Source organism: Lissotriton vulgaris, chromosome 6 (assembly GCF_964263255.1).
Source record: "Lissotriton vulgaris chromosome 6, aLisVul1.2, whole genome shotgun sequence".
Classification (NCBI taxonomy): Eukaryota; Metazoa; Chordata; class Amphibia; order Caudata; family Salamandridae; genus Lissotriton; species Lissotriton vulgaris.
The window spans coordinates 1,190,631,924-1,190,657,660 of NC_141694.1; the positions used below are offsets into that span (position 1 = coordinate 1,190,631,924).

The window sequence follows — 25,737 nt, forward strand, 5'->3', positions numbered from 1 at the left end:
TTCTTACTTACCTATAGTAATATTTCTGGTGAATACTCTATATACCTGCAGATTCCTCAACAAGACCCCCCCCCCAATCTCTACCAACTCTGAGAAGTCATTTTGTATGTTTAATAATGTTCCCAGTGCACTACATTCCTTCCAATTTAGTCACTCCTGGATGGGAACTGATGTCAAAGTCACAGGATGGCACCATATTGGCTTTGGGATGCAACTTCCATGGAGACACCGAAGAAGAGCAGGAGCTGAGGCACCACCTGCCATTGTAGGAGAGCTATTTCACCTTTTTCAGATTCGTTGTGGTGCCTGAGGGAGATTCAAGAGGTGAGGAATCTGGAAGTAGTCTGAGTATCCCTCATAAATATCATTACCGAAGGTAAGTGCCTAATACTTCACCCCCGAGTCTATACGTCCTGCAGAAAAACATCCTCGGATTCCACTGAGAAAGCAGGCCGATTTCATGGCAGTCATCAATAACCACACATACCCAGTGAGGGGGTCAAAGGGATTCTTTTTGTTCCACCGCCAGTAGACTCTCATTGACCAATACCAATGTGTTAATCAGTTATGAAATTGGGTGAAACTTTATTGCTTCCAAGATATCAATAAACACTGGATGCCATAGCAATGGTTCCAGCCCAAATGAAGACACCAGGCTGGCTGTTGTTGGATCTCAACAACCTGAACCAGTTTTGGTTAGCAGAAGTGTTTCATTGGGCGAGATATGGCTCCGATTCTGAAGGCTTTTTAGTTGGGAGTTTTTCATGTTATTGGTTGATTTCCAGAATGCCTTCAATTGTAGCTCCATCAAAAAAGAACATAGTCTGTATTTTGTAAAGGAAGGACTTTAGATGAACTCAACCTGTGAGATGCACACTAATAGGTTTGCCCATTTTCTCTTTTTAGTAGATGTCCTTGGGCCGCTGCAAACTACGAGCCAGTATCTTTCCAGGCTTGTGGAAACTACAGTTGATGAAGAGCCTTCTGCTGGGAAATTACCAGAAACGCCTCTGAGAGCTGAGCCTCCAGATTCTTACAAGGTAACTGTACAGTTCATTACGAGTTTACACTTCGAAATTTGGATTTCAGCAACCATCTTTTGTCAGACTAAAAACAGTCGAGAAACCATAGATTGTTGCAAAATATGACCCATTTTGTTTTCTGCAAAGGAACTGAGATTGTCAACATGTGTATTTAAACGGTAGAGGAATAAACCTGTCTGTTCATGGCATTGCAATACGATGAGATCAGGTCACAGATGTGTGCGAATAGGCAAGCATTTGCCCCCTTTCCTGGTGTAGTAATAGCCTTTCGGATGCATTGTGGTTGGACCTCAATCTGAAGTGTTTTAACCAAGAGGGTACAAAAAGGCATGGAAATAGGGCAAAGGCATTTCTCCTTTGGGAAAATGTTTTCCTCGTGAAAAAAAGGAAATATGAATTTACCCTTTGGACTGTTTTTACAGAATGCAGAATTATATACTGGGTACAATTCCTTTTTGCTATAGTAACAACTTGTAAAAATGGTAAACTGCATTCTCATTGGCGTGCCTGGAAACTTGTGCTTGCCCAGGTCTCCTAGTGTACAGTGTGTAGGAATTGCAATCTGGTAAAAAAGTTTGTTCAAGCAGAGGTGTAAATCTTCATGTGTACTTTTCCTTTTATCTGGGAGTCCTTCCCAGTGAATTGGCCCATTTAAACATCTTCACAGAAAACAGACAAATCCTAGGGTTGGTGGAGCGACCTCAACATGAAAACATATCAAGGTAAAGGAGTGAGATTCTGTATGTGGTGCCCAGCAAAACCCTTACTACACCCAGTGTTTGCCTCATCATATATTATATTACCTGCTTCATGTGACCCAGTTGGGAGTCGAATAGGTTTCAATGTGGTGCCCCTTGTGGGAGCAGCCATCCCTCTTTTCATGAAGGTTGCTAAAAGAGCTTGTGAAGAGGCTATTAAGATTGTTCTTCCGTTATGGTACTGAATGCAGTTCTGCCTAATTTAGGAATAACCCGTTGGATGCTGTTCATTAGATGCATATTAAGTACGTTTCCTTGAAGCCTGTTTATTCCTAACCCTAACCTCTTGGAGGGGTCAGTGGGATGCAGACTTTTACAATCAAGGGCCCCTTTCTCAAATTCCACAAAGCTAGTTTTGCACACCAGTTTGAAATTCCTTCCACATGGGGGTTTACCTTTGAGCCTGTCATACTGAAAGCCACTTTCAGAGGCGCTTCCCGAGGAGCGGAAAGGGCGCTGCATTCTCTGCAAAGGTGCAGCAGAATGGTACTGTAATCTCTGCATAGTCATAAAGATCTGCCAGCTGTTTGCCTCTTTAAGTACATCTCCTCTTCAACCAGAGGATTGTAAAATGGATAGTAGTCTTTCTCACCCTCTGCCACGTGCTTGCAGTGTAGTAACAACAGCAGCTCTCCACACCAAACTGCCACTGACCTATGTGGAGCAGCTATTTGAAAGAGCGGCCACAGTTAGACAAAACATTACGGTTTGATTGCAGAGGTGGTGAGAATCGACAGTGAGAAAGGTATCACACCATCTTTTCCAGTGAACCTTGTTTCTCATGGTCTACTGTCACACTAGTATAGGATTTCTTCTGCTTCCTACACTAATTCAAGTATATTCATCTATTAAATACTCACTGTAGGAAATTAGTTATCTCAAAGTACAGTTCTCCAGCGTTGACATCTTTAAGATTCACACCCATCCCTCAATCCTAACTCCCCTCGTTTACCTTGTACTTTGTCACTTGTATCCAAGTATGGTGGCCCGTGGGGGCAGTGGAAATCAGTGCACTCTGACTACTTTAGCTTGTTTTTTGGCTCATTCCATATAAGTGATTGTGCTCTTAGAAGGCACTTTTTAAAGCCTTAAAGGCCTGTCAAATCTATGTACTGCTATCATAAATTGCATTTCTCTTTCAAGGGTACTTCATTAAGAGTCATAAGCACTGATTATTGGAGATATTTTTCAAAAATGAAATGTAAATGACAATTGCCCATTTATAACCTTTTTTAGGATGCAAACTCATTTTTTCTATGTATGTGCACTTTTTTGTACTAAGAGAACTTGCACATATTACATAGGGCTATTGATTTTGATGTGGATTACCCTGGACAAGAAATAGGATTGCCGGTAAGAAACTTTTCCTTCTGTGTGAGCAGTAGTGTGAATTGTGCAATATGTTTCAATTTAAAAGAGTTTGACTTAAGCTTTTAACACACATTATTTCATCTTCAGGTGATGTGCAAGTGGGTGGATGATTTCAGAAATGAGCTCTCTGTCTTCTGGCTAGCAGTCTTGCCAGTGATGTTCAAATTTATGCAAGTGGTGGCAGTAGGATGCATAGTAGCTTCCGTTATCCTTCATCTTCTGCAACTTTGTATACCATCCTGTGAAAACAAGTACGTATCCATTACTGTGCAACAAATGTTTGCGGGATGTGTAAACTGAATTTATTGTACTTGACTGTAAGTCTTGTCTGCTGAGCTGACTCACTTTAGGTGCTGCCTATAAAGTGTTGGGGTGATCAGTTAAACTGGGGCCGAGAAAAAGGGGGGTTCCTAAAACACATTTCCCCCATGCAGTTTCCCATATGGATGTTGGACACAACTACAGCCCAAACAGGTGAACGGAATTTCACCAAATTTGGCAGAAAGTTAGATCTTTGTCCAGAAGGAGTGCTTTTTGCAATTTGGTGTAAATCTTTTAAGTAGTTTTGGGAGTTATTAAAGAAAAAAGACTTATGCATAACTAGACATGGATCCACGTGCCAACAGCAATGCTTTGATTGGCTGGCTGCAACCTGAGAGAAAAGTTGTGGCTGCCATTTTGTGAATTAGGACACGTTCTGATGGGGTTGGGGTGATAAAGTAAAATTTGGATAGAAGAGGTCAATATAAAGGTATCCTGTCCTCATGGGACTTAGGGAGGGGTTCTTTGAGCGACCCCTCATGGACAAGAAATTGCCCAAAAACATTTTATTATTTGTGTACAAGAATCCACAGATCCACTGCAGCACTCAGCGACCCCCCCCTCTTGTAAAGCCGTGATTTAAAAAGACATATATACCCACTTATACAACCACTCGCAAACCTACTCATACAGCCATACACCCTCTCACACATCCCCTCACTGACTCAGAGAATTACACACAGGCACTTCCACACTCTCTCAGATACCCATCCACAGAATCACTGACACATCCACTCACATACCCATACAGCCACGTACACACCACTCACAACCCCAATACCACACCCCCTCTCAGACCCACAACCACACCCACTCACAGACCCACACAGTCACTCACACTCCCACTCATTTACACACCTGCTTGCACATCCATTCAACCACTCGCACTCACCCACAAAACCACTACCACATGCATTCACAGACCTACAAAGCCACTTGCACCCCCCCCAAAACTACCACTCACACAACCGCTTACACACCCACTCACATTCACACAACCACTCAAAGGCCCATACAGCCAATCACAGGCCCACAAAACCACTACTACACCCACGAACACACTTACTTGCACATCCTCAGAGTTACAACACCCACTCACACAAAACCAAAGGTTACAGGGACTTTATAGTTAGGAAATGGCTATACAAACCGTAGAAATTCACTAAAAAAACAAAGATGACAGGTGTTATATTTAGGGTCAGATTCTACAAAAACAAAACCGTGGAAGTTCAACAGTTCTAGTCATCCCAAGTAACTATAACTTGTGCCCTAAGGTGACTATAGCTTGTGCTCTCACCAGGCACTGCTAATTACCTCAAATATTATGTCACTCATGATGGCTTATATGGCTTCATTAATGATATCACTGCAACATTTGCATTGAAATTATTGATAAGAAAACTGCATGAACGAGGCATGAGTTATAGTTACTTAGGATAACTATAACTGCTGAATGTCTATGGCGTGTGTATAATATGAACCCAACTATAACGTCCCTGTAACCTTTGTTTTTTTCAGTGAATATATATATCTTTATATATTAGTTATAGCTTGGATCATGTTTCCAGAGGAAATGCATTTTTTGTGTTGCTAACTGGCACAGTTTGACGAATCACCACAAAACTTTCTAAAAAGTGGTATCTTTTTGACTAGTTTCTACATGGAAAGTTTCAGAGTGATCCATCAAGTGGGAGCTGAGGACAAAAAGGGGGGTCCCAAATGCGTTTTCCCCATTCATTTTTCCATAGGAAATTTAGACACCACTACAACCCAAACCGCTGAAGAGATTTGCACCAAATTTGGCAGAAAGCTAGGTCCCGGTAATGAAAGAGTGATTTTTGTGATTTGGTGTAAATCCGTTCAAAGTTTTTTGAGCAATTAATGCTAAAAAAATGGTATATCTGGGGACGTTGTGTCTCCAGGGATCCAACTGATCTCCTGTTGAAATCTGATTTGCTGCCACCACATCAACTAGAAAGTGCTGTGAGCCACCTTTTGGACTCAGTACTGAGTCCTAAAAAAAATGCAAAGAAACATAAGGTGGCAGGATAGGGATCCCCTGATCCCTTAGGCCTGGTGGTGGGGTCCCAGAGGAACCACACCTAGTGCCTGAAACGTTTTATTTTTTTAATTGACGCAAATATGTGGTGGATCCACGAATCCATAGCAAAATCTATAAAACAAAAAGCATGCAGTCCGGTGCATTTCGCCACAACAAACCCTGGAGGTGGCCAGGGTACACACATTAGTCAAGGTGAAGGGGTGGCGTGGTCCCACTTCCAAGCCAAATAAGACCCAAGGGACACCATCCCCTGGGGTTGTGCAATTATATGAAGGGAAGGGGGCATGCTACCCCCCCTCCCTGAGCCTAATTAGGGCCCGGGGACACCATCCCCTGGGGCCAAAATGTAACAAAAGGAGAGGGGGCTGTGAAGACCCCCTCCCTGAACCTTAAAAGGCCCCAGGAGTTCACTTACTATGTCCCAAGGAGCCACCCAGGACACAGTTTTCCTCCCTGCACTTCCCCAGGCAGGGAAACAAGTTTACTCCTGTCTCTCACAGGATGCATATGTGATGTTACAATATAAGGGGTGTTATTTTAAGTACTTATTTTTTTAGTGCCCCTGTCACCTACCTGGTACACCTACATTGTTAATTTTTGGTGAAGGATCTGGGGGAGCCCCACAGCCCTCATTGGCTCCATGCAAGATGCCTCAATCAGGAGCAGCCAATACTATATTATTTTTATTTATTTTTTTACTTTGGGTGCCTCGTTGCCCACCTGGAGCTCCCCGCAACATTTATTTGCTTTTTGTGGTTGCTTTATTGGTTTTTAAATAAAATTCAGTAGTGTGGCGCCCACTCCTCGCACCCCGCATCATCTGTGAGGTTGGGGGCTGCTGGGAGCCTCAAGGCACTGAAAGCTCTACTGGTTCCCCTGCCAGCACACATCCCAGGTACGGTGGGAACCGCCATTGCTCCCACGCAGCTGGAGTAATTCTATGTTTCAAAGAAACTTGTGTGCTCCTCCCCGGCAGGAGCTGCCGGGCAGGAGCAGTCCAGGGATTGGGTCACTGGGACACCTTGATGGAGTTGGCCCCATAAAGGGGGCTCCAAGGGCATATCATGCCTCAGGGAGGTTGGCTGCATGCCCCCACCCCAATTACGAAATTTGCCCTAGGTGACTGGCACACCAGGGCCTCATAGAGGCTTGGGCAAGCACTCTCCCCTATGAAATAAATGACGCTACCAGCCCTTCCCCAGTCCCCAAACAACCTCGGCCCACCACGGGTTTGGGTATAAAAATAATAAAAAAATGTAACCTGTGGGGTGGGGGACCCTGTGGACACCCCCTGCAGACCTGTGGTCCATGATACCCTGCCCCTTACATGGTTTTTGTAGGTCGAGCCTAGTGTTTCAGCGCATGCGCTGCTCGCTCTGCGAGGCTTATTGTAGTAGGGACAGATGTGGAAGTGCAGTGGCAGTACGCCCATATTTTTCATTAGCTGGCGTCATTGTCCATGGTAAATGCTTGCTTCCGATTGATAATGAGGCTTCTTAGTCCCACCCTGTAACTGCCCTGTCTCCTTTTGTGACTGCCCATCAGAACTGTATCTTTTACTTGCGGCGTTACACTGTCTCCTTCATTAAGCCAGTAAGCCCTTTTTATTTTAATTCGTGCAATGGCGACAGCTTGTTATGAAGTGTCCTCCGGTGCTTTGCTAGACAGAGACGCGCATGCATTGGAGATGAGCGCGTCACCTACAGATGTTTGTAACGCAACAGCTGAGACTGCGCGGCATGGTTGGGTAAGTGTCGCTTTACGTCCATATCATTTTTTTTATCATGAATTAAAAGGCATCCTGCCAGGAAAGTGGCATAAAAACTCCAGCTCCTCTCGCTCATATAAAATGTTTCTGAAAAATGTCCAATCCAGCATTGAGTTGATGCAGCGTGGTGGACCGTGTTTTTCTTTTATACTTGTTTTATTTCCTTGCTTGTATCTCCAGGATGTTATCCTCTGGTTGGAGCCTGTTTTTACAAACAGGGTGACATGGCGTGCTGTGTCTGAGCACGGACTCTGAGACTTTGTAGGGTCTGTTTCCGCTGGGATTTCGACGTGCAAAAATAAACAAGAATCTCCAGCCCCAGGCCTGTCTTGACTTCTTTGAATTTTAGAGTCTTGACTCCGCCCCAAACTGACATTCCCGAACACACACACCCCCCTCCCCTCAACAGAAGCATTGTTTGAGGTAGGATAAAGCCGCAGTAGGTGGGTATTCACTCTAAAACCGACTTTTGGGCTTCGAACGCTAATAAGCATTAACAATGCCACTAGGTCTGGCTTTAAATGAATGTTGTTTGGTAATGTGAAGCATTATAAGTAAACAACATGGGGATGGATATGTAGTTGCGTGGAAGCAATTAACTGCAGAAAAATATTGATGTATGTTGAAAGGTTAAGTGACAGTTGCACTGTCAAGCCAGACCTAAAATCGATGAAGGGTAACTCTAAGCAATGAAATAGGCCAACAGGTTTATGCATCTGCTGCTGAGATCATTGTGTAGCCTGCATGTGTGAAACCGGAGCGTGGCAAACCAAACACTCATCCTTCTGAAGTCGATAACCTGTGCATTGCTGTGTTGTAGTTCAAGAGCACCTATGAATCACTGCACTGTGAAGCCGCAAGGCCATGACAGAAATAACTTTATAAAACAAGCCATTTTTAGTCCCTTTTAGCACTTCACATCAGCTTATTGCAAAACATCATGTAAACCTGTTATTAAACCGGCCAATTGCAGACGTTCACACAATAACAGGACGAGGAGTTTCCCAGGAGGTTGAACACATGGAGTACGACAAAAGGAACTGCAGTCAGAAACACGTCACAGCTAAGCCACTGTACTTGGGGTTGATTTAAACAGGATAGCTCAAAGGGTTTAGGAGCTGTTGCAGAGATCTGCCTGCTGCCAGAAGGTTCAGAGTTTTAACTGCTGAGGAGCAGAGGCCCCCGAATTAAGCAGTTCAGAGTTTCTCTTAAGCAATGTTCAAACTCCGTTCTTCACAAATGTTGGTAGTGGCACAGATAAAGGTCACTGAAAGAATACAGAGCCAGGTTCACAATTTATTGGTGGAGCCTGAGTCACATGGGCAAACAAGGAATAGAGCTCCCTCGTGTGGCTTTCTTAACTTAAAAGGAGCAGTTCTATCCCCAAAGCAATTAAAAACAAGCTTGCGCGGCAGCAGGAGGAAGCGCGAAGGCAGGGGGGAGGGGGGCCTGCACTTGCTGGAGCGATAATTGCTGCCATTTGCGGCGCGCGCTCCCGCAAGTAGATCGATTCACGTGTACTCGTTGTCATTAATGACAATGCAACGCGTGCACGTTTTTGGGCCCAAAAGCAAGTCGATTACATGAGGTCCCCTACTATGCAAAGCATGCGCGTTGCGTAGGCAAGACCTAAAAATTATTGCCCAAGCCCGACTACGAGGCAGAACACACAACTTAGATTATTTTTTTAAATGGGGCAAAATAGTGCATTTACAGCTCAATTATTACTTGAAAGTGCTAAAAAGCCCTAGGTAATGGAGGGGTATTCATGGAATATGTGAATATGTTTATGGTGTGTGAAGCAACTCTGACCCTTCACAGGAATGTTGTTGGTAACCCTTACCTGCCCAAAGAGCAAATAGATAATATTTCCTATAAAAACATAATTTTTTTGTTTATTTTTGGGCAAAATTGATAAGGGATATAACGGATTAAATCCTGGTTTCCTTTGATTGGCTGCCTGGTCTGCAGGAAAGGTGGGACTGTATTCAGCTGAGCTCCTTGTGACGTGGACACCAGCTTCCTGGAATGCAGCTCATACAAAAGGAATTCATTGTCCTTCTATGTGGAACTGTATGGGAGCTGTTGCAGATGAGAAAGAGTCCCTGATCACTCAGTGTCCCTCTGGGCAGCAGCTTGGCGCACAATCAGAGCCTCTCTGTGCCTTGCATTTTGTGCTTAATTTGTGCTCAGCACTGTATTTATTTACCTGCAATATTTACTAGAACCCACCACTCGGTAGAGCTGCATGTTTACTTTTTAGTTCGTTAGTGGAACATTTAGCTCATTAATATTCCTTTAAAAGATAAAACTAGGACTTAAATATACCGTTTAATGTGACAAGTGAGTGCTGCCAGGAGCAAGAGACTTGTGTGAAATACCTTGTGCCCTTGCACTTAATGCTTTCTAAATAAAGAAGTGCTTGCAGGCAATGTTCCTTCTAATTTTTCATCAATGTTCGGCAATAAAGGTGCTTTGTGCACCGAAGACAAGGTTGCATGCGCAGAATACAAACAACAACTCAATAAGAAAGCACATCCCACATGCAAGCTACAAAAACAGTGGCATAGCAAGGGTACCATGGACCCTCAAATAAGCCAGAAAAAAATGACCTTCCTCACCTCTGTGTTGGTATTAAAAGACACCCATTACAGGGGTGCAGTGGGTTCCTTGCACCTCTGGGCACTGGTGACACTGAATCTGGTGCCCGAATCATTCTACATATCATTCCTCTCTCTTCGCTATCACCATGAATCTCTTCTCTCCTCCTCACACGTTTTCTTATCCCCATCTACTTCCACTCTATTGCTTGTCCTTATCTCGTTCATCCATTTTTTATGTTTTTGTCTTGTCTCTTTGCTCCTCCTTAATCTTCCTCACCTTTTTCTCCTTTTTCGCTCTCCTCCACTTCTCCCTCATACTGCCTCATTCTTTTCAATCTACATCCTACCATTCTCTCTTCCCCAAACTCCCTCTAATCTCTCTTTCCTGGCTCTCATTCCACCCTTTCTCTATCAAATCTATATCTTCACTTTGCTTCTCTCCCACTCATCTCATTCCTCATCTCTGACCTCCTTGTTTGCTACCTCCCCTTCCCCCGTGACCGGTTTTACCTGGCAACCATGTGAAAAGCCCCTTAACTACTGTACAAATACAGTTAATTCCCAAGGAGATTAATCCATTGACCTAGTGGGTTCGATGTTGTTCTGATAGTCATCTTATTGTCCCTTTCACTCCTTTTCCCTCCCCTCATGTTACCTAGGCCTTTCTTTGTTCTTCTCATTCTTCCATCCTTCCTTCTTTCCTTCCCTTTTTCTTTCCTTTTTATGTTCCACACCCCTTTCTTTCTTTCCCACCGTATTTCTGGCTTATTCACGACTTCCTTTTTACCATCTCGCTTCCGTAGCTCATCCTCCCCATATAGCCCCCTTTTCTGTCTTCACTCAAATCTCCCATTTCCCTTCTCTCCCAAATCTTCTTCCCTCTCCTTCTTTCTGTTATTTCTATACGTCCTATTATTCTGCTTTCCCATCCCACACCATTTCTTTTTTTCCGGTCTTCTTATATTTTCACATTTTCTCAGCTCTCCAATCTTTCTATTCATTTTGTCTTTCCTATATCCTTTGTCCATTTTTTAACGCTGTGACTCCCCTGCCTTCATTGTCTGTCACATCCGATTCTCACTCATCCTTTCATATCTCTCTTTATTTCTCCCCTCAGTATCACTCCTCCATAGTTGCCCCCTCCTCTCCCAACCTCATTCTCTCCAACACTACTGTGTTCCAACCTTCTGTTTTTCTTCATTTCCTCTGTCTTTTCACCTAATCTAGCAACTTCCACTGAGTCTCATTGTCCTCTTTTCTTTTCTACCTCTTGACAAGCTCCTGCACAAACCCAGTGAATAAAAATTTGGCCTGTGCAGTCGGTGGGACAGCCCTCGTTGTTTATGACCTCCCACAGTCCGAGTAGCCTCTGGCTCCTATGCGGGGTGGCCCAGACTCCTCCACCTCCTGGCTCCAGGCTACTGGCTTCCAACCACTGTAGGTGTTATGGGGCCTACAACCTCAGAATGTTCCCGGCCTCGGAAGGTACCTTCACTAGAGTAAGCCTCACTGTGGGCATATGCATGCTGTGCATTTCATAAGATAGAATGTGTGAAAGACAGTGTGTAGGAGTGCAAATCAGCCTTCAAGGCCTATGTGCTGAGGTCCCCCTCTTCAAAGAGCTGCAACTCCATCCAACTGTGAAAAGGTTCCTTCATTGGGCCCTCCAGAGCTCAGTGCTGATGTCCCCATTCCCTCATGATGTTATCCACAGTCCCGACGTGCTACTTCATAGTCCTTCATATTCCTGCCCCAGTGCTGACATGCCCCTCCCTGAGCCTTCCAAACTCGACCGCCTGTGCTGACCCCTGCCCACTATTGAGAGAAGACTGGTTCGTAGAACTCTATTTCACATGGGTAGGAATGGATGTATGTCTGGCTACTTGTTGTCATCTGCACTAACGGAAGCATAAAGCCAAAAGTTATACCTTGAGGAACTGTTATCCAACTTATTGGTGCACAGCCTATCGACCGCGGAAGGATGAAAGGCTTATGTTACCCTTCTACCCAAGCCCAAAATTCTACTTAGTTTTTCAGCATTGACTGATCACACCTCCCAGGCTCTTTCCAGCAGAGGAAAGCAGCACAAATAGATCTTGCCCTAGCTGCGGCTGCCGGCAGAAGTGCAGGGCCCAGCCTGGCTCAACACCAAGTACAGTGATAAACTTTACATTAAGATAAAAACAGTTATTCAATTTTAAATAAAATAACTTTAATATTTTTTGTTTAAAAAAATCATATATTTAAACTAAGAATTCACATACCAATTAAGGGGGCACTATTAAAACATTGCAAAGTGATTAAGTACACTTTGTTAAAGAAAAAAGCGAACCGATTTATTAATTGGAATGAGGCAAGTGCAAATCTTTAAAAAGTAGCACTAACAAACATTAAACCCATGGTATATATGGTATGACACCACGATGATTAACACACTACCTCCATAGCAGGGCAAGTTTAAGCACTGGTGGCGCCCGGTGCAACAGTCTTTTCTGGCGCCCCCATAACCTCATTCTCCATGGATTCACTCACTACCAACCTCCAACAGCGCCCCTTATCTTTCCGTAGCCCCTCTCCCACGTGCATTTCATTTATTTTTTAGTGCTATCACACCAGAGTATAGTGTCAGAGCACTTTACATCACACACACATTATACAGAGACAATGAATCATACATGTGTAAATCAGTCTGTAGGAAATGTTGCATAAAATAATGAGGATTACAAGGTGAAAGAATCACATGTCATCCATACTAGTAGGAAGTATATGTTAGGAGTGTTTGGTCTGGAGAAGCACAAACTCAGGATTTAAAACGTATCAGAATAGTTGGGGTTGGCTTTACTAATAAGAATATATTTCCACCATAACAACCCCTTATGGGTAACATTAGGTTAATGAAAGATGGGAAAAACATAACATTCTAACCTGTACCTTGCAGTCTGCATGCAGCTCTTTGAGGCCAGTTCAAAATCCACAATGCTATATTAGGATTGTAACTTATGTACTGCAAGAAACAAAAGGATCTCTGTGATAAAAGCAGTAACCCACTGTGATATCCATATAAATACAGTTCTGTGATCTGCATGCTACACCTTCTTTGCAGCAGGCATATAAGCTACTTTATGATGAGTCAAAATTGACACAAAAAAGGTCCATCTCTCTCCAGCACCAGTTATCTTGACATTTATATTATTGCCTGAATACTGCTGAGCACACAGCACAGCCCTAAAACCAGCCCTGCTCCATTGCCACTCTGAACTCACCTATTTGAAGGAGATCTCGTATGCGATAATGAACAAATAAGAGGCTCGGTATTAAAAGCATTTGCCAAGTCTTGAAACAAAATAATCCAGTTCAACGTTTATTTCACACTGCCCTGGATTGGCTCCAAAACCCTCCATTCTTGAATTAAAGGAAGCAGCATCCCCTTTGCCTTTGGTGCATGTCCTGGGCCTCCTGTAGTGCAGCCTGCCACACACTAAAAGTCAAAGAGGACTTTTTCACATCTTCCGGGTGGCGTTGGCAAAATTACCTTTTATTATCCCTTCTGGGCTTGTAAGTGGCCAGGGTGATCCCAGAGAGAGTCTGGGCACAGGAAAGCGCGTAGCCTAAAGGGAACATAGCTTGCAGGGTAATATTGGGATTGGGTTCAAAAAGTGTTTGCCACTGATCCAGACATTGTAATGTAACTGTAATTCGATGTATATAGCACTTTCTACCCCTGATGACGCTTCAAAGCGTTTTATGGCGAGTAGCAAGCTACTCCGGAACCCAGGGTTAGTCGTTAATGCAGTGGTTATTGTGGTTAATGCCGTGGTTATTGTTGGTTATTGTGATTAGTAACTTGCTCTCAAGAAAAATTGGATCCATTTACTCCAGTTACATTGTCATATATTAATACCAGGTAGGTTTGATCATTAGCGGGGGCTCTGTGGTTTCAGGTGAATGGATGTTGAGATAGATGGGCTGGTGGTGATTAGGTAATGTTAGATTACAGGGATAGCAATTGAAGGAGGAGAGGCTGTGATCTATGAAAAGAGGTATCAGCCAATTGCAGCAGAATCAGAATAAGGATTGAGGCAGACAGCCATAAGACTGAGAGGAGGCTGTACTGAGAAATAGAAAATATGAGGTGGATGGAAAGTAGGAAGAGGGTCAAACAGGAGTAAACCAATGCCATTTTTAGGTCGAGCCTGGGCAGCGCATGCGCTGTTCTGCAAGCCATGTTGTATTGGAATAGAAGCCTCGCCCACTCTCCGCCTGTATTTGTCATTGGATTGTGTCATTGTCCTTCGTAAAAGCTGGCTTCTGATTCATTAATAGGCTTGTTAGTCCCTTCTTAGTACCTTTTTGTCTTCATTCCTAAACTCCCATGAGGACGGGGGTGTGGCCAAGACGCAGACCGATATGGCTGTGCTGCTCTGAAGCTCCGCCGGCCACATGGGCAATATTCCATGAACCCGCATGGTAGAGCGGCCCTATGGCACTGAATATGTTGCCAGTAGGTGCAGGATGATCCCTGAACAATGGTCAGATGCGACACAGGCTGTGACTTCAACATGGCGGCCCACAGAAGTGAAAAAAGGCCCGGAGAGACCATAGCGGCCGTGAAGCGCTCGGTGGGACGGCAATAACGCGCAGGGAGCTGAGCTGGCTGGGACGAACTGGTGCGCTACGTTGGTAAACGCCGGCAATCCTGGCAAGACACTAGCAGGAGGTCCGTAGGCCTTCCGCAGACGTGTACCAGGGCGGCCCCAGGACTGTGCGCTGAAGCACACATCGGTACGCGCTGGGACAGGGCCCGCGTGAACGCTTGCTTTCCCAGATATTGCCGGCGCAACAAAACAGTCTAGCGGCCAGTTCTGCCCGCTGCCGTTCTCTCCTCCCCCATCCCCAGTCGAGTGCGCGTGCATCAGCGTCATTGATGCCTGACATAAGAACTGCTTGTGGAAATAAGATATACCTACAGCCATCTGCCTTAATCCCTGCTGTCACATGCAACCCAGGGCCCTTCCATAGCCTTGTCTCCAGTAGCGGCAGGTGAGCTCCCACTCCAGTACAAACTACGCGAGGACAGACCGTGAGCCCTCCAACCGGTGTCACTCTGCCTGCTCTAATCCTGGCATGTCGAAGACTGGGCACACATAAAGCTGCATTGCATGGCTAATCACTGTGAACACTGTTTTAAACTTCTGATCTACTGAAGGCTCTTCCACTGCAAATATCCTAAAGCCTGGGTACAATCTCTTGGGCTTGCATAGACCGGTGACTCGAGGCATGGGCCGCAAAGTCCCGAGACAACGTCTGTTGCCATTTGAAAACGTGACTGATACAGAACAGGACCAGCCTAGCAAAGTGGCGGAGAGAGGGCGAAAGAGGACTGGTCCTGAGGAGTCCGGAGCTCAGATAGGGGCCCTTCTACAGGAGATGCGTGCAGGCTTCAAGGCATTGGATGTTCGTTTTGACGCATTGGACAAGAACATTGCCGACATGGGAGTCAAGATCCAGGTGCATTATAGACGCCTCGATGTTATGGAATCCCGCACCTCTGATCTCGAAAATGGCACGGCGCAATCCCTCAAGCGGTTAGAACGTGTTGAAAGAATCCTCAAAGAAGTGGCTACCAAAAACGAGGTTTTGGAAGCGCGCAGTCGCCGAAACAATGTGCAAATTCTTGGCGTGCCCGGTCCACTGCTACTGGCCGCATGGACGCTTTTGTGGAGACTATCTTCATTGATTTATTCGGTAGAGACGCATTCACGGTAGGGTTTGTGGTGAAACGGGAACACCGGTCTCTGGGACCCAGGCCAAATCCTAAATGCCCTCCACGACCGATAATAGCCCGTATCATGATCTTCAGAGACCGGGACAGTGCGCTCCGTATGGCACGTGAACGCGGCCAAACAATATGGCAGGGCTCAAAAATCTCATTGTTCCCTGATGTCACCATCATGGTACAGGAGGTCAGAAGGAAATACCATGGAGTAAAGGCCACTCTGAGAAATCTTGGCCTGAAATATGACCTGTTATACCCTGCCCAGAGTGGAATCTAATGGTAGAGCCAGCATCTTTGACAGTCCTAGAGAAGCGCAAGAATTCTGCCACAAGTACAAGGCCAACAACGCTTGCACTAATGAAGAGCATAGAAATTCCCCACCACTAAGCGGATCGGACGCCAGTATGGAACTTTTCTCCGGAATGGGCCATGGCTGACCTCTCTAATAAATCTGATTTGCAGTTCCTACTTACAGACTATGGGTTAAAATATATACTTTGTCACAGTTTAATTTCCTAATGGCGGTCGGGGCACTGTCACCCCCCCTTGGTGATCACCGTAAGCTTATTATAAGTTATGTTAATTCACCTTTTACGGAAGACTTTTTTTGGTAATAATCCTGTTCCAGGTATTTCGCTCTTATTCAGTAATGTGGGTTTTACCCTCCAGGGACAAGCAAGGAGGTTGGGCAGGAGGAGGGGGGATTTTTTTTTGTTTTTGAGATATGTTATTAAGCTAGTTACACAATCTAATGCGGTCAGAGAAAATAGACATGAACGAATGATAATTGACAGAATTGTGATGTTAAGCTTAATATGGCACGAGTAGGACGTAACTCTATCCCCTCAGAGCTATCTGTGGGAGCGTGGAATATTAGAGGCCTTAATGACACTTGTAAGAAAAGAAAGGTACTCCATTACTTGATCCGGCATGGGATTGACGTAGCATTCCTGCAGGATCCAAAACAGATCAGAATCGCTTTGCTTCCAGTTGGGGAGCGCACAGATACTTCGCCAATTATAGCAATTATGCTAGAGGCACCACTATCCTCATACACAAAAGGGTCCCCTTCTGCTTCCACTGTGCAACTGCGGACAGTGAAGCAGATGTATGGTGGTTCTGGGCACGTTAATGAGGTACAAAGTGGCGATGGTCTGTGTTTACGGCCTGAATGTTGACTCCCCTGATTTTTATTACTCCCTACTCTCCCTCCTATTATAATTGGACCAGGTATCCATTTTACTTGGGGGTGATTTCAATATCGCGACAGATCCAAGATTAGACAGTACCTCCCATGCACCAGATCCTAAACTCCGAGCACGAAAGGCTTTACTCTCCCTCATGAACCAATTCTCTTTAATAGATGTTAGTCGCACTCACAACCATCAACACACAGACTATACCCACTATACTGGGTTACATAACACATGGACACTGATAGATTACTGGTCGGCTTCCCCAGATATATTCGGCTGGTGCAGATCCGCCAAAACGCTTCTGTGTACGTATTCTGATCATTCCCCAGTAGTGCTAACCCTGAAAGTCCCACGCCCAAGGGCTTTGAGAGACGATGGCGGCTTCCAAATCGCACATTAGACTATGAAGTTTTTCGGAATAAGAGGGGAGAGAAGAATATTTTGCAACAAATACTTGCTCTGTAGATTCTGCGGCGATGCTGTGGGAAGGCTTTAAAGCTTATCTCAGAGTATGCATATCCAAACATGCTGGGATACTACGGGATGTGCGTAAGACTATGGCACGAATAGAACAAGAACGTGTATCTCTAGACACCAGACTGCTCCTGATGCCTACCCCCGAAACTAACAAGCAGAGGCTGTCACTGGTGGTAAATAAAATTTACCTATGCTGAATTTCTATGCGGTAAAGTTCAATAAGAATAACTCAATCAAAAAATGAGAGGCAGAGTCCGTGGCATCTGAGTTTATAAGGGTTTTATTCCATAAAATGGAATTGGTTCGAACCAGGTATCATGTTCCATCACCACGAAGGTTCAGGAAGGGATAGACAATACTTTATTAACAGAGTACAATATATATAGTAAATGCATACAATGGTGATGGATACAGAAGGCGTAACAGCTGAGAGAAAAGAGATAAGAACACATGTATGTAACAGAAGGCGTGCACGAGGGCGTACACGGAGGTGTGTGCTAGACAACGTCACGTGAGAGTGTCACAGGTGGGTGGATCCATAGAGGAATCCTGCAGTGTCAGCAGAAATATATGGCAGAGATGCACGCGCAGCAGCATGACGTGTGATTGACGTGGAACTGGAGGGTGAAGGGGACTTGACATTTAGCACCATACGTGGAGACAGAAGTCTGGAGTGTCAGAACAACCTAAACCCAAATCATATCTAATATCTTGTGTTTGAGGAACTGTATTATCTAGAAGGAAAGGTCTCTCGGGCAGAGGCTATTCTATACTGACTGCTAGTGCATGCATATGTGACTACGTGTAATGCGAGGGGGCCATGGGCCTACCATGGTAACAGGAGTAATGAATTACTTGCACGGAGACAGAAAGGCCGGGCCCTTTGCTCTGCAGCTGGGGAGATGTTTTCCTAAATCACTAGACAGGAATGTATTTTCGAGGAGCGGAGCAGATAACTTGAAGGCAAAATACAGTCTTGGAAGGCAAGCAGGCCGAGCCGGGCACCGCTCGCCGCACAGGGAGTAAGGCAAGGGTCATGGAAGCGGATCCAGGCTGCAGCTTTCAGAGGCAGAAGGCAGAAAGGGCTCGATGGCAGAAATCAGGGCCTAACTCGCCAGAGCCAGAAAAACGTGAAAGTGCACCATGTAAAGACGGTGGCACGGCATACTTAGGAACTGAATTATCGACCCATTCATGGTGCATCTGAAAGAGGACATGTTAACGTTGGACGCAAATGTATTTGCGTCTTCATAGCTGGTTGTGGAGGGAACATACATGTACTTGAAGCACGTACATGGAGCCGTTGGGGTCTACGTTAGGGGACACAATTGACCATAAAAATTCATATTACCTCACACTTCTCGCTGACTACAGAGACACGGCAGACAAAGAGACCCTATATATGGGGAAATATCAAACTGCCTTTCGCTTTGGGGAGGGTGAGCGCCCGGGAAGGGTCTTGGCCCAGATGATCAGGCCTCCTTATCAAATGCATATATACCCCATTTAAAAACAGATTCCAGACAACGAATTACAGACCCAACAGATATCCAGGAGGATTTTCTTAATCATTTTAAGAAATTATACACCTCGAGGGTGGGGGACGATCTGACAGGCCAGGGCGCCTATCTTTCTGAGGTGGCTCTTGTATACCTGGAAAGATATATGCAGGAATTCCTTGCGGAACCAATATCAGAAGCAGACATAGATGAAGCCATTACAGCTTTAAAATCCTTTGCAGCTCCAGGCTTGGATGGCTTCACAGGGCCTTTTATAAGGCGTTCAAAGATTTATTGATCCCGCAACTTTTAGAGGTCTACGCTGAGGCGTTGGAGAGACACAGCTTACCCCCTACTTTAAATGAGGCAGTGATTATCCTTCCCCCCCAAACCTGGGAAGTATCCTCTTTTATGTTGGTCTTATTGCCCGCTCTCCCTTCTAAACCTGGACTACAAAATACTGGCTAAGGTTCTCTCCACCCGACTGTCACTATTATTGGAGTCCATAATCTCTCTCCGGCACAGTTTAGCTTCATTCCCCACTGCTCGACTGCCTTCAATTTGCGTACCTTATTCAATACCCTGCACAGGATAAACCCTGAGACTCCAGCAGCTGCAGTTCTATTGCATACCGAAAAGGCATTCGACTCTCTAGAATGGCCTTTCATTATATCTATTATGCATCGTATGGGTATGCCGGCGGGATTTGTGGCCACAACATCACTACTGTATTGCGAACCCACCGCACGATTGAGGCTGAACGGCACATTGACTGCTCCCTTCATCCTTTCCCTAGGTACAAGACATTGTCGCCCCCTGTTATTTATTCTAGCTATGGATCCACTAATACGCCATTTCCAAGAGAAACACTTTCACAGGGGATTACAAATGAATACAAGCCCTCTGCTAGTATGGCTATACGCCGATGATACAATACTATATGTCCATGACCCACAGAATAACCTTGAACCTCTTCTCAGAGAAATTCTGCGCTTTGGTACATACTCTGGGCTGGGCATCAATTGGCACAAGTCTGTGATTTTCCCCTTACGGCCAGTACTGTCCAATGGGATTGTGAGTTTCCATTTGAATGGTGCACGGATTCGGTTAAGTATTTGTGAATACATATACACTTAGACACTGAACAATTTTTAGACTGAATTACGGACAAGCCATCTCTGCACTGGAGACACAAGTAGATAAATGGCTCAAACTTCCATTGTCTTTGGCAGGCAGGGTTGCCCTTATTAAAATGGTCATACTCCCTACATTTTTTTATTTGTTTCATAATATCCCGATTCCCCTGCCTAATACCTTTTTTCCGACTCTACGTTCTCATTTAATACAGCTAGTTTGGGGTTACGGGAGTGCACAGGTTAAATGCAGATCCCCCTCTGTCACGTTACCTTATGACAGAGGTTTCCCTAGAGACCCCAAAGATATTCAACCAACATCAGCGACCAGTTGGGCATGGGAAAAACTGCGTTGTATCAGCCGCACCTCTATACTTTATTCCTCTGCGCTGCCTCTCCTGAATAGGACGTGGTTTCCTATCACAGGTGAAACACTAATACAGCGCACATGCACCAAATTCAATATTACTAAAATAGGTGATCTGTTTCCTGACAGCCATGTTTTTGATCCAAGTGATGAGTCTCGATTCCCTGAGACATCATTCATGGATTGATTCATACTCATGAGGTTACGATCTGCTTTATGCGCTGTCGCCCCAACTTTCCCGCTAGAACCTCCGTCATTGTCTCCACTGACCATGGTAATCGACAGCGAATGGGGAATACTCTTGATATCCAAACTTTACAAAGCATGTGCAGATATAATTCCAGTGACCAATGATAAAATATGACACACATGGGAAGAAGACTTAGGTTCCCCGATCTCAGATGAAGAGTGGTCTTTCTGTTGCTCAGTCACCAAAACAGTCTCCATCAACAGTCGCCATAAATTAATACACTTCAACTTTCTGCGTATAGCATACATCACTCTAGCTAAAGTCCACAGAGTTGATCCATCTATGTCGCATCCCTGCCCGAAATGCAATGCCCCCGGTGCGTATTTCGCCCATTTGGCATGGACATGCCCGCGCATATTCGCATTTTGGGTGCTAGTTCATAGCATTATAAGTAAAATGGTGAATGTTCAAATGAGACTCCTGCCTGAAATAGCTCTGTTAGGTTATGTGGTGCAATTTCCCCCGAAGGTGCGCAGATTTGTTGCCATTAGTCTGCTACTAGCTAAAAGAGAAGTTGCCATTCATTGGGGTGGGAAGACTGTTCCTTCAGTAAGAGGATGACTGACTAGTCTCGCCTCTTGTTCCATGAACAGTGAGTTATACGCATCCACGACCCCTCCAGCCCCAAGACCCAAAGACATATGGGACCCGTTTAGACACTACTTGAATGCACAACAAGCTGACCCCTCCGCCCTGCAAGAACAAAGCATTGTGCCTACAAGTGTTGGGTAAATTGTGCCGGCATACATGCTGACCCCCCCCCCCCCCCGTTACACTACACTGGTATGCATATTGGATTGCAGGTTACGTCCTAGAATGCAGAGTTTAAGGTAATGGGAAATGTCATAATATACATCAAAGCTACCTAGGGCCCGAGCGTGAGGCAGATACAGTCAAGATAATTTTTCAATTTGATTTTAATGTCCTTCCCAAAATGTCAATGTCGTCATGACTGTTCATATAAAATGTGTATTACATATCTCTATGTAACTAGATATATACTCATGTTTCATGGAAATGTTTGATAAATGTGAAAATGCTAAATAAAGTTAAAAATAAAACTCCCATGAGGACTGATCTTTTTAATTCGGTTGTTACACAGTGAGTCTTTTTTAGTCTATAAGCACTATTTTCTTTAAATTGTTTCTCCTACTGCAGACAAGACATGCTTTACTGCAACATATCGGAGTTTGTGTGCTTTTACTTTTTAGGCAGCTGAGACAATGGCGGCTGCTTCATTTAATAGGTCTCGCATTTACAAGAGTTTAAGCTATTGGCATTGTACATGACAATGCCTTTTATTTTTGTGTTAATTATCAAAACATACAAATAAAAGGCATTGTCATTTGCAATGCCATTAGCTTAAACTCTTGCAAATGCAAGACCTATTGCATTGCAAATGCTTGTTACACTTTTTTTTCAGGACAGGGCACTGAGTCCTAAAATGGCTGCCATCAAATCTTTGTTGGTGTGGTGGCATTCAGTCAGATCTCATCTTGATATCTTTCTGCTCCGCGAATTGTCTGTGGCATTAAATATCTGTATTTTTTAACATTAATTTTCCTGAAACTACTAAACTGAATTTCAAAAAGCATGTTTGCTTTGTGCAAAATTTGCTTAATTGCATCCAGCTGTGCTGACCGTAGCTGTGTCTAATTTTACTATGGAAAAATGAATGGAGAAAACATATTTTGCCCCCTCCCCCTTTATTTTCGAAGCACCCGCTCAACGGATCACCTCAAAACTTTCCAGGAAGGAGCTGAGGTCACTGCACTTAAAATCTAAGTCACCCCTTTCAATCCTAAAGGCAGGGTGCTCGGTTCTGAATGTGAGGGTACCCCTGCATGAGCATGACACCCCTACAATCCACTGAGTCTATTTTCCTAGGTTGTAAGTGCATCAGCTATTAAGACATAAAGGGGCATACGTTAATGGAAGTGGCGTTGATGTGCAAGGTAAGAGGACTGTCTCCACCACCTTGTTAAGCACCACTCTCACTGAATATGGTATGCCTGCTGGGAAAATACACACATGCTTTCTGAGGGCTGGACACCTCAGACTGTGTAGGTCATGTGATGATTAGTCCTCACCCCTCCTCTAGGGATGTGCAGATATTCCTCATGAATACGCTGTTTAATGGCTCCAGACTGGTTGGTGAAAAGTTGAATTCAGCCTAGATGACATTATAAGATAGATGTGTCCTGACGTGATCTAGATACCAAAAGTTCATGGGTTACTTTAGAGTCCTGGCTTATCACCAAAAAGCAGCCATATCAGCCTATACAGCATGCTGTCTAGACTTTTTGCAGGCTCAAAGGGGTGTGGGTACATTAGTAGACCTAGCCACCTTCAAGGGGGCAAGTCCTCATCTTTTCCTCCTGCTGGTGTCACTTCCAAGCCAGCTGATCCCCCCCCCCCCTTTGAAAAACATCCGCAGTAGGTGGGGCTGAAAACTCTTTAATCTGCCGAGTTGGTGTGTGGGTACCTCAGAGCAGTGGATGCTGTATGTTGTCAGTCGTGGTTAAACTGTTCCCTTTCTATCAATACTCACACTTACTGTTCATTTTGTTTCAGGTGGCCAGACCATATAAGGCGCACTGTAACTCTTACAATCTGTTATCCCCAGTCACAGTTACATCCCAAATGTGCTCAATAAAGGAGGAGAAGCCACACCTTGCCCTTCAGTATGAGGTTAACCTCCATCCTAATTAGAGATTTTGTGAGCACAATCAGAGAACAATTCAGTAGTCCATAGTGTAGCACAGATATCAAATGCTTTACTCAGTTCCTGAAACAAATCTTTTCGTCTGTTCCCAATTTCACAGAAACATCGTTCTTTCCAATTTCATGAGTCCAAAGCCTACATGTGTTTCGTCCGGCCGTCTTATGTTCTTCTGTTGGCTCTGTCTTTGGCCTGGCACCATTAAAGGTTATTTCTCTACCCTATTGGTCTATCTAAGTTTGCCTGATGGGGTTTTAAAGGGCTTGCATGTATGTTCCTTCCTGTGCTTTTGGACTGCAATGAGCCCTTAATTTGGTTCTTACCTTATTATTATGCACACCTTTCGAGCCTATGCACTGCTGTCCTTTTCAATCAATCAGTATTTGAATGCGTGGCTTATCACCTCTGGCGGTACCCAGGAGCTGAGTTCCTGTGAGCCTTAGACAAAGAACCAGGTCTTGAGTCCCTCCTTGAAGTCGGTGAGGGAAAGTGAGGCTCGAAGGGGGAGGTTCTTCCCGGACTTGGCAGCGAGGTAGAACGAAGAACGACCTCCACTGTGGCGCCAGTGGATATGGTGGACATGTGCGTGGGTGAGGGAGGCAGAGTGGAGATATCATGCAGGTTGGTTGAAGATCAGGCAGTGGAAAATGTACGTAGGTCCAAAGTTGTTGAGGGCTTTGTAGGCATGGGTTAGCAGCTTGACTTGGCATCTCTTCTGGACGGGGATTCAGTGGAGACTTCTGTGGGGAGGGTGATGCTGGTCTGGTTGGGAAGGTTGGTGTTGACTCTGTCTGCGGTCTTCTGCATAGTCTCAGGTAGTTTGAGGTGTTGGATGGTGGTTCCGTCATAGAGAGCATTGCTGTAGTTAAGTCAGCTGGTGCGAGGGCTTGAGTGACTGTTTTCCTGCTGTTGATGGGGATCCATCTGAAGATCTTTCGAAGCTTGAGGCGGGTGTAGAAGCAGGCGGAGGATACTGCGTTGACCTGTCGCTCCATGGTGAGTTGGTTGTCCAGGATGATGCCAAGGTTACAGGTGCGGTCGGCGGGAGTTGGCGAGGATCCGAGTGCTGTGGGCCTCTTTGTGTTGTCCCATGCAATGTGTTCTTTGTGAAAATCAGAACTTTAGTCTTGTCTGTGTTCAGCTTCAGGCAGTTAGTCCTCATCTAGTCGGCGACGTTGGTCATGGTGTTCTGAAAGTTGGATCTGGTGGTGACGGGGTCTTTTGTGAGGGAGACAAGAGTTGGGTGTTGTTGGCGTATGAGATGATGTTGATTCCGTGGGTACAGACTATGTCAGCCAGTGGAGTCATGTAGGTGTTGAAGAGGGTGGACTGAGAGAGGAGCCTTGCGGGACTCCGCAGATGATGCGCTTGGGCTCGGAGATGAAGGGCAGTAGGCAGATTCTCTACATGCGTCCTGTGAGGAATGAGATGATCCACTGTAGGGCATTCCCTAGATGCTGATGTGGTGGAGTTGGGTGATGAGGATGTGGTGGCATACAGTGTTGAAGGCCTATGAGAGGTCGCAGAGGATCAGGGCTGCAAGCTCACCTCAGTCGAGGAGGGATCTGATGTCATCAGTTGAGGAAACCCGGAGAGTCTCAGTGCGGTGTTTGGGAGCCAATGTCTGATTGGGAGGTGTTAAGCAGGTTGTTTTTTTCCAGATGTTCAGTGAGCTGGCGATTGATGATTTTCCCAGGACCTTGGAGAGTAAGGAGAGCAGCCAGATGGGGTGGTAATTCTTGAGTTTGCCGTGGTCGGAGGAAGGTTTCTTTAGGAGTGGTTTCACCTCTGCATGCTTCCATGCATCAGGAATGGTAGCTGTGGTGATCGATGAATTGAGGATGTTGGTGAGAGCACTGCTGATCTCCTTCTGTCCTAGGTTGATGACGTGGTGGGGGCATGAGTCTGTTGGTGCTCCGAAGTGAATCACGTTCATGAAGGCTGTGGCAGGAGATCAGGGGCGAACCAGCTGGCGTGCTTGCTTGCTCGGCTGGTGCTGCCCATTTTCATTGGAGCGACTGTTTCGGCGCATTTAGTGATCCAGTCGGTAAAGTTCTGGACGGCCAGATTGAGGTTGCTGGTGGAGTCAGACCTGGTGGTTTTGAGGGGGGTGGTCCATTGGGTCTCAGGGATTTTGTTCCATATGTTATCTAAAGGGATGAGGGGGTTTGGTGGTGGGTCCCGGTGAAGCAGCAGTTGTGAAGTGGACGATGCTTGGTTGGTCCAGGTTAGCTCAGTGACACGGGTTTGATTCTGTCGCTGGCTGTGAAGATGAGGTTCAGTGTATGTCCTGCGTTGTGCATGGGGCTGGTGACCAGCTGTGTGAGGCCGATGTAGCTCATGTTATCCAGGAGGTTGGCGGAGTTGGTGTCGTTGGGATCGAAGTTGAGG

The 25,737-nt window shown here is 45.3% G+C and overlaps 1 protein-coding gene across 2 annotated transcripts in view; it reads left to right on the forward strand.

Annotated features, from left to right (window-relative positions):
• GINM1 (glycosylated integral membrane protein 1) overlaps positions 1-25,737 on the forward strand; it is a 225,419-nt gene that overhangs the window by 172,731 nt on the left and 26,951 nt on the right. The window contains exons 6-7 of one of the 2 annotated variants that reach the window (XM_086927294.1): positions 910-1,040; positions 3,260-3,423. In XM_086927294.1, coding sequence (XP_086783420.1) covers positions 910-1,040; positions 3,260-3,423 — 295 coding nt within the window. Of the gene's footprint in view, positions 1-906; positions 1,041-3,259; positions 3,424-25,737 lie in introns of both variants that reach the window. The other variant, XM_086927293.1, reaches the window with a different exon arrangement.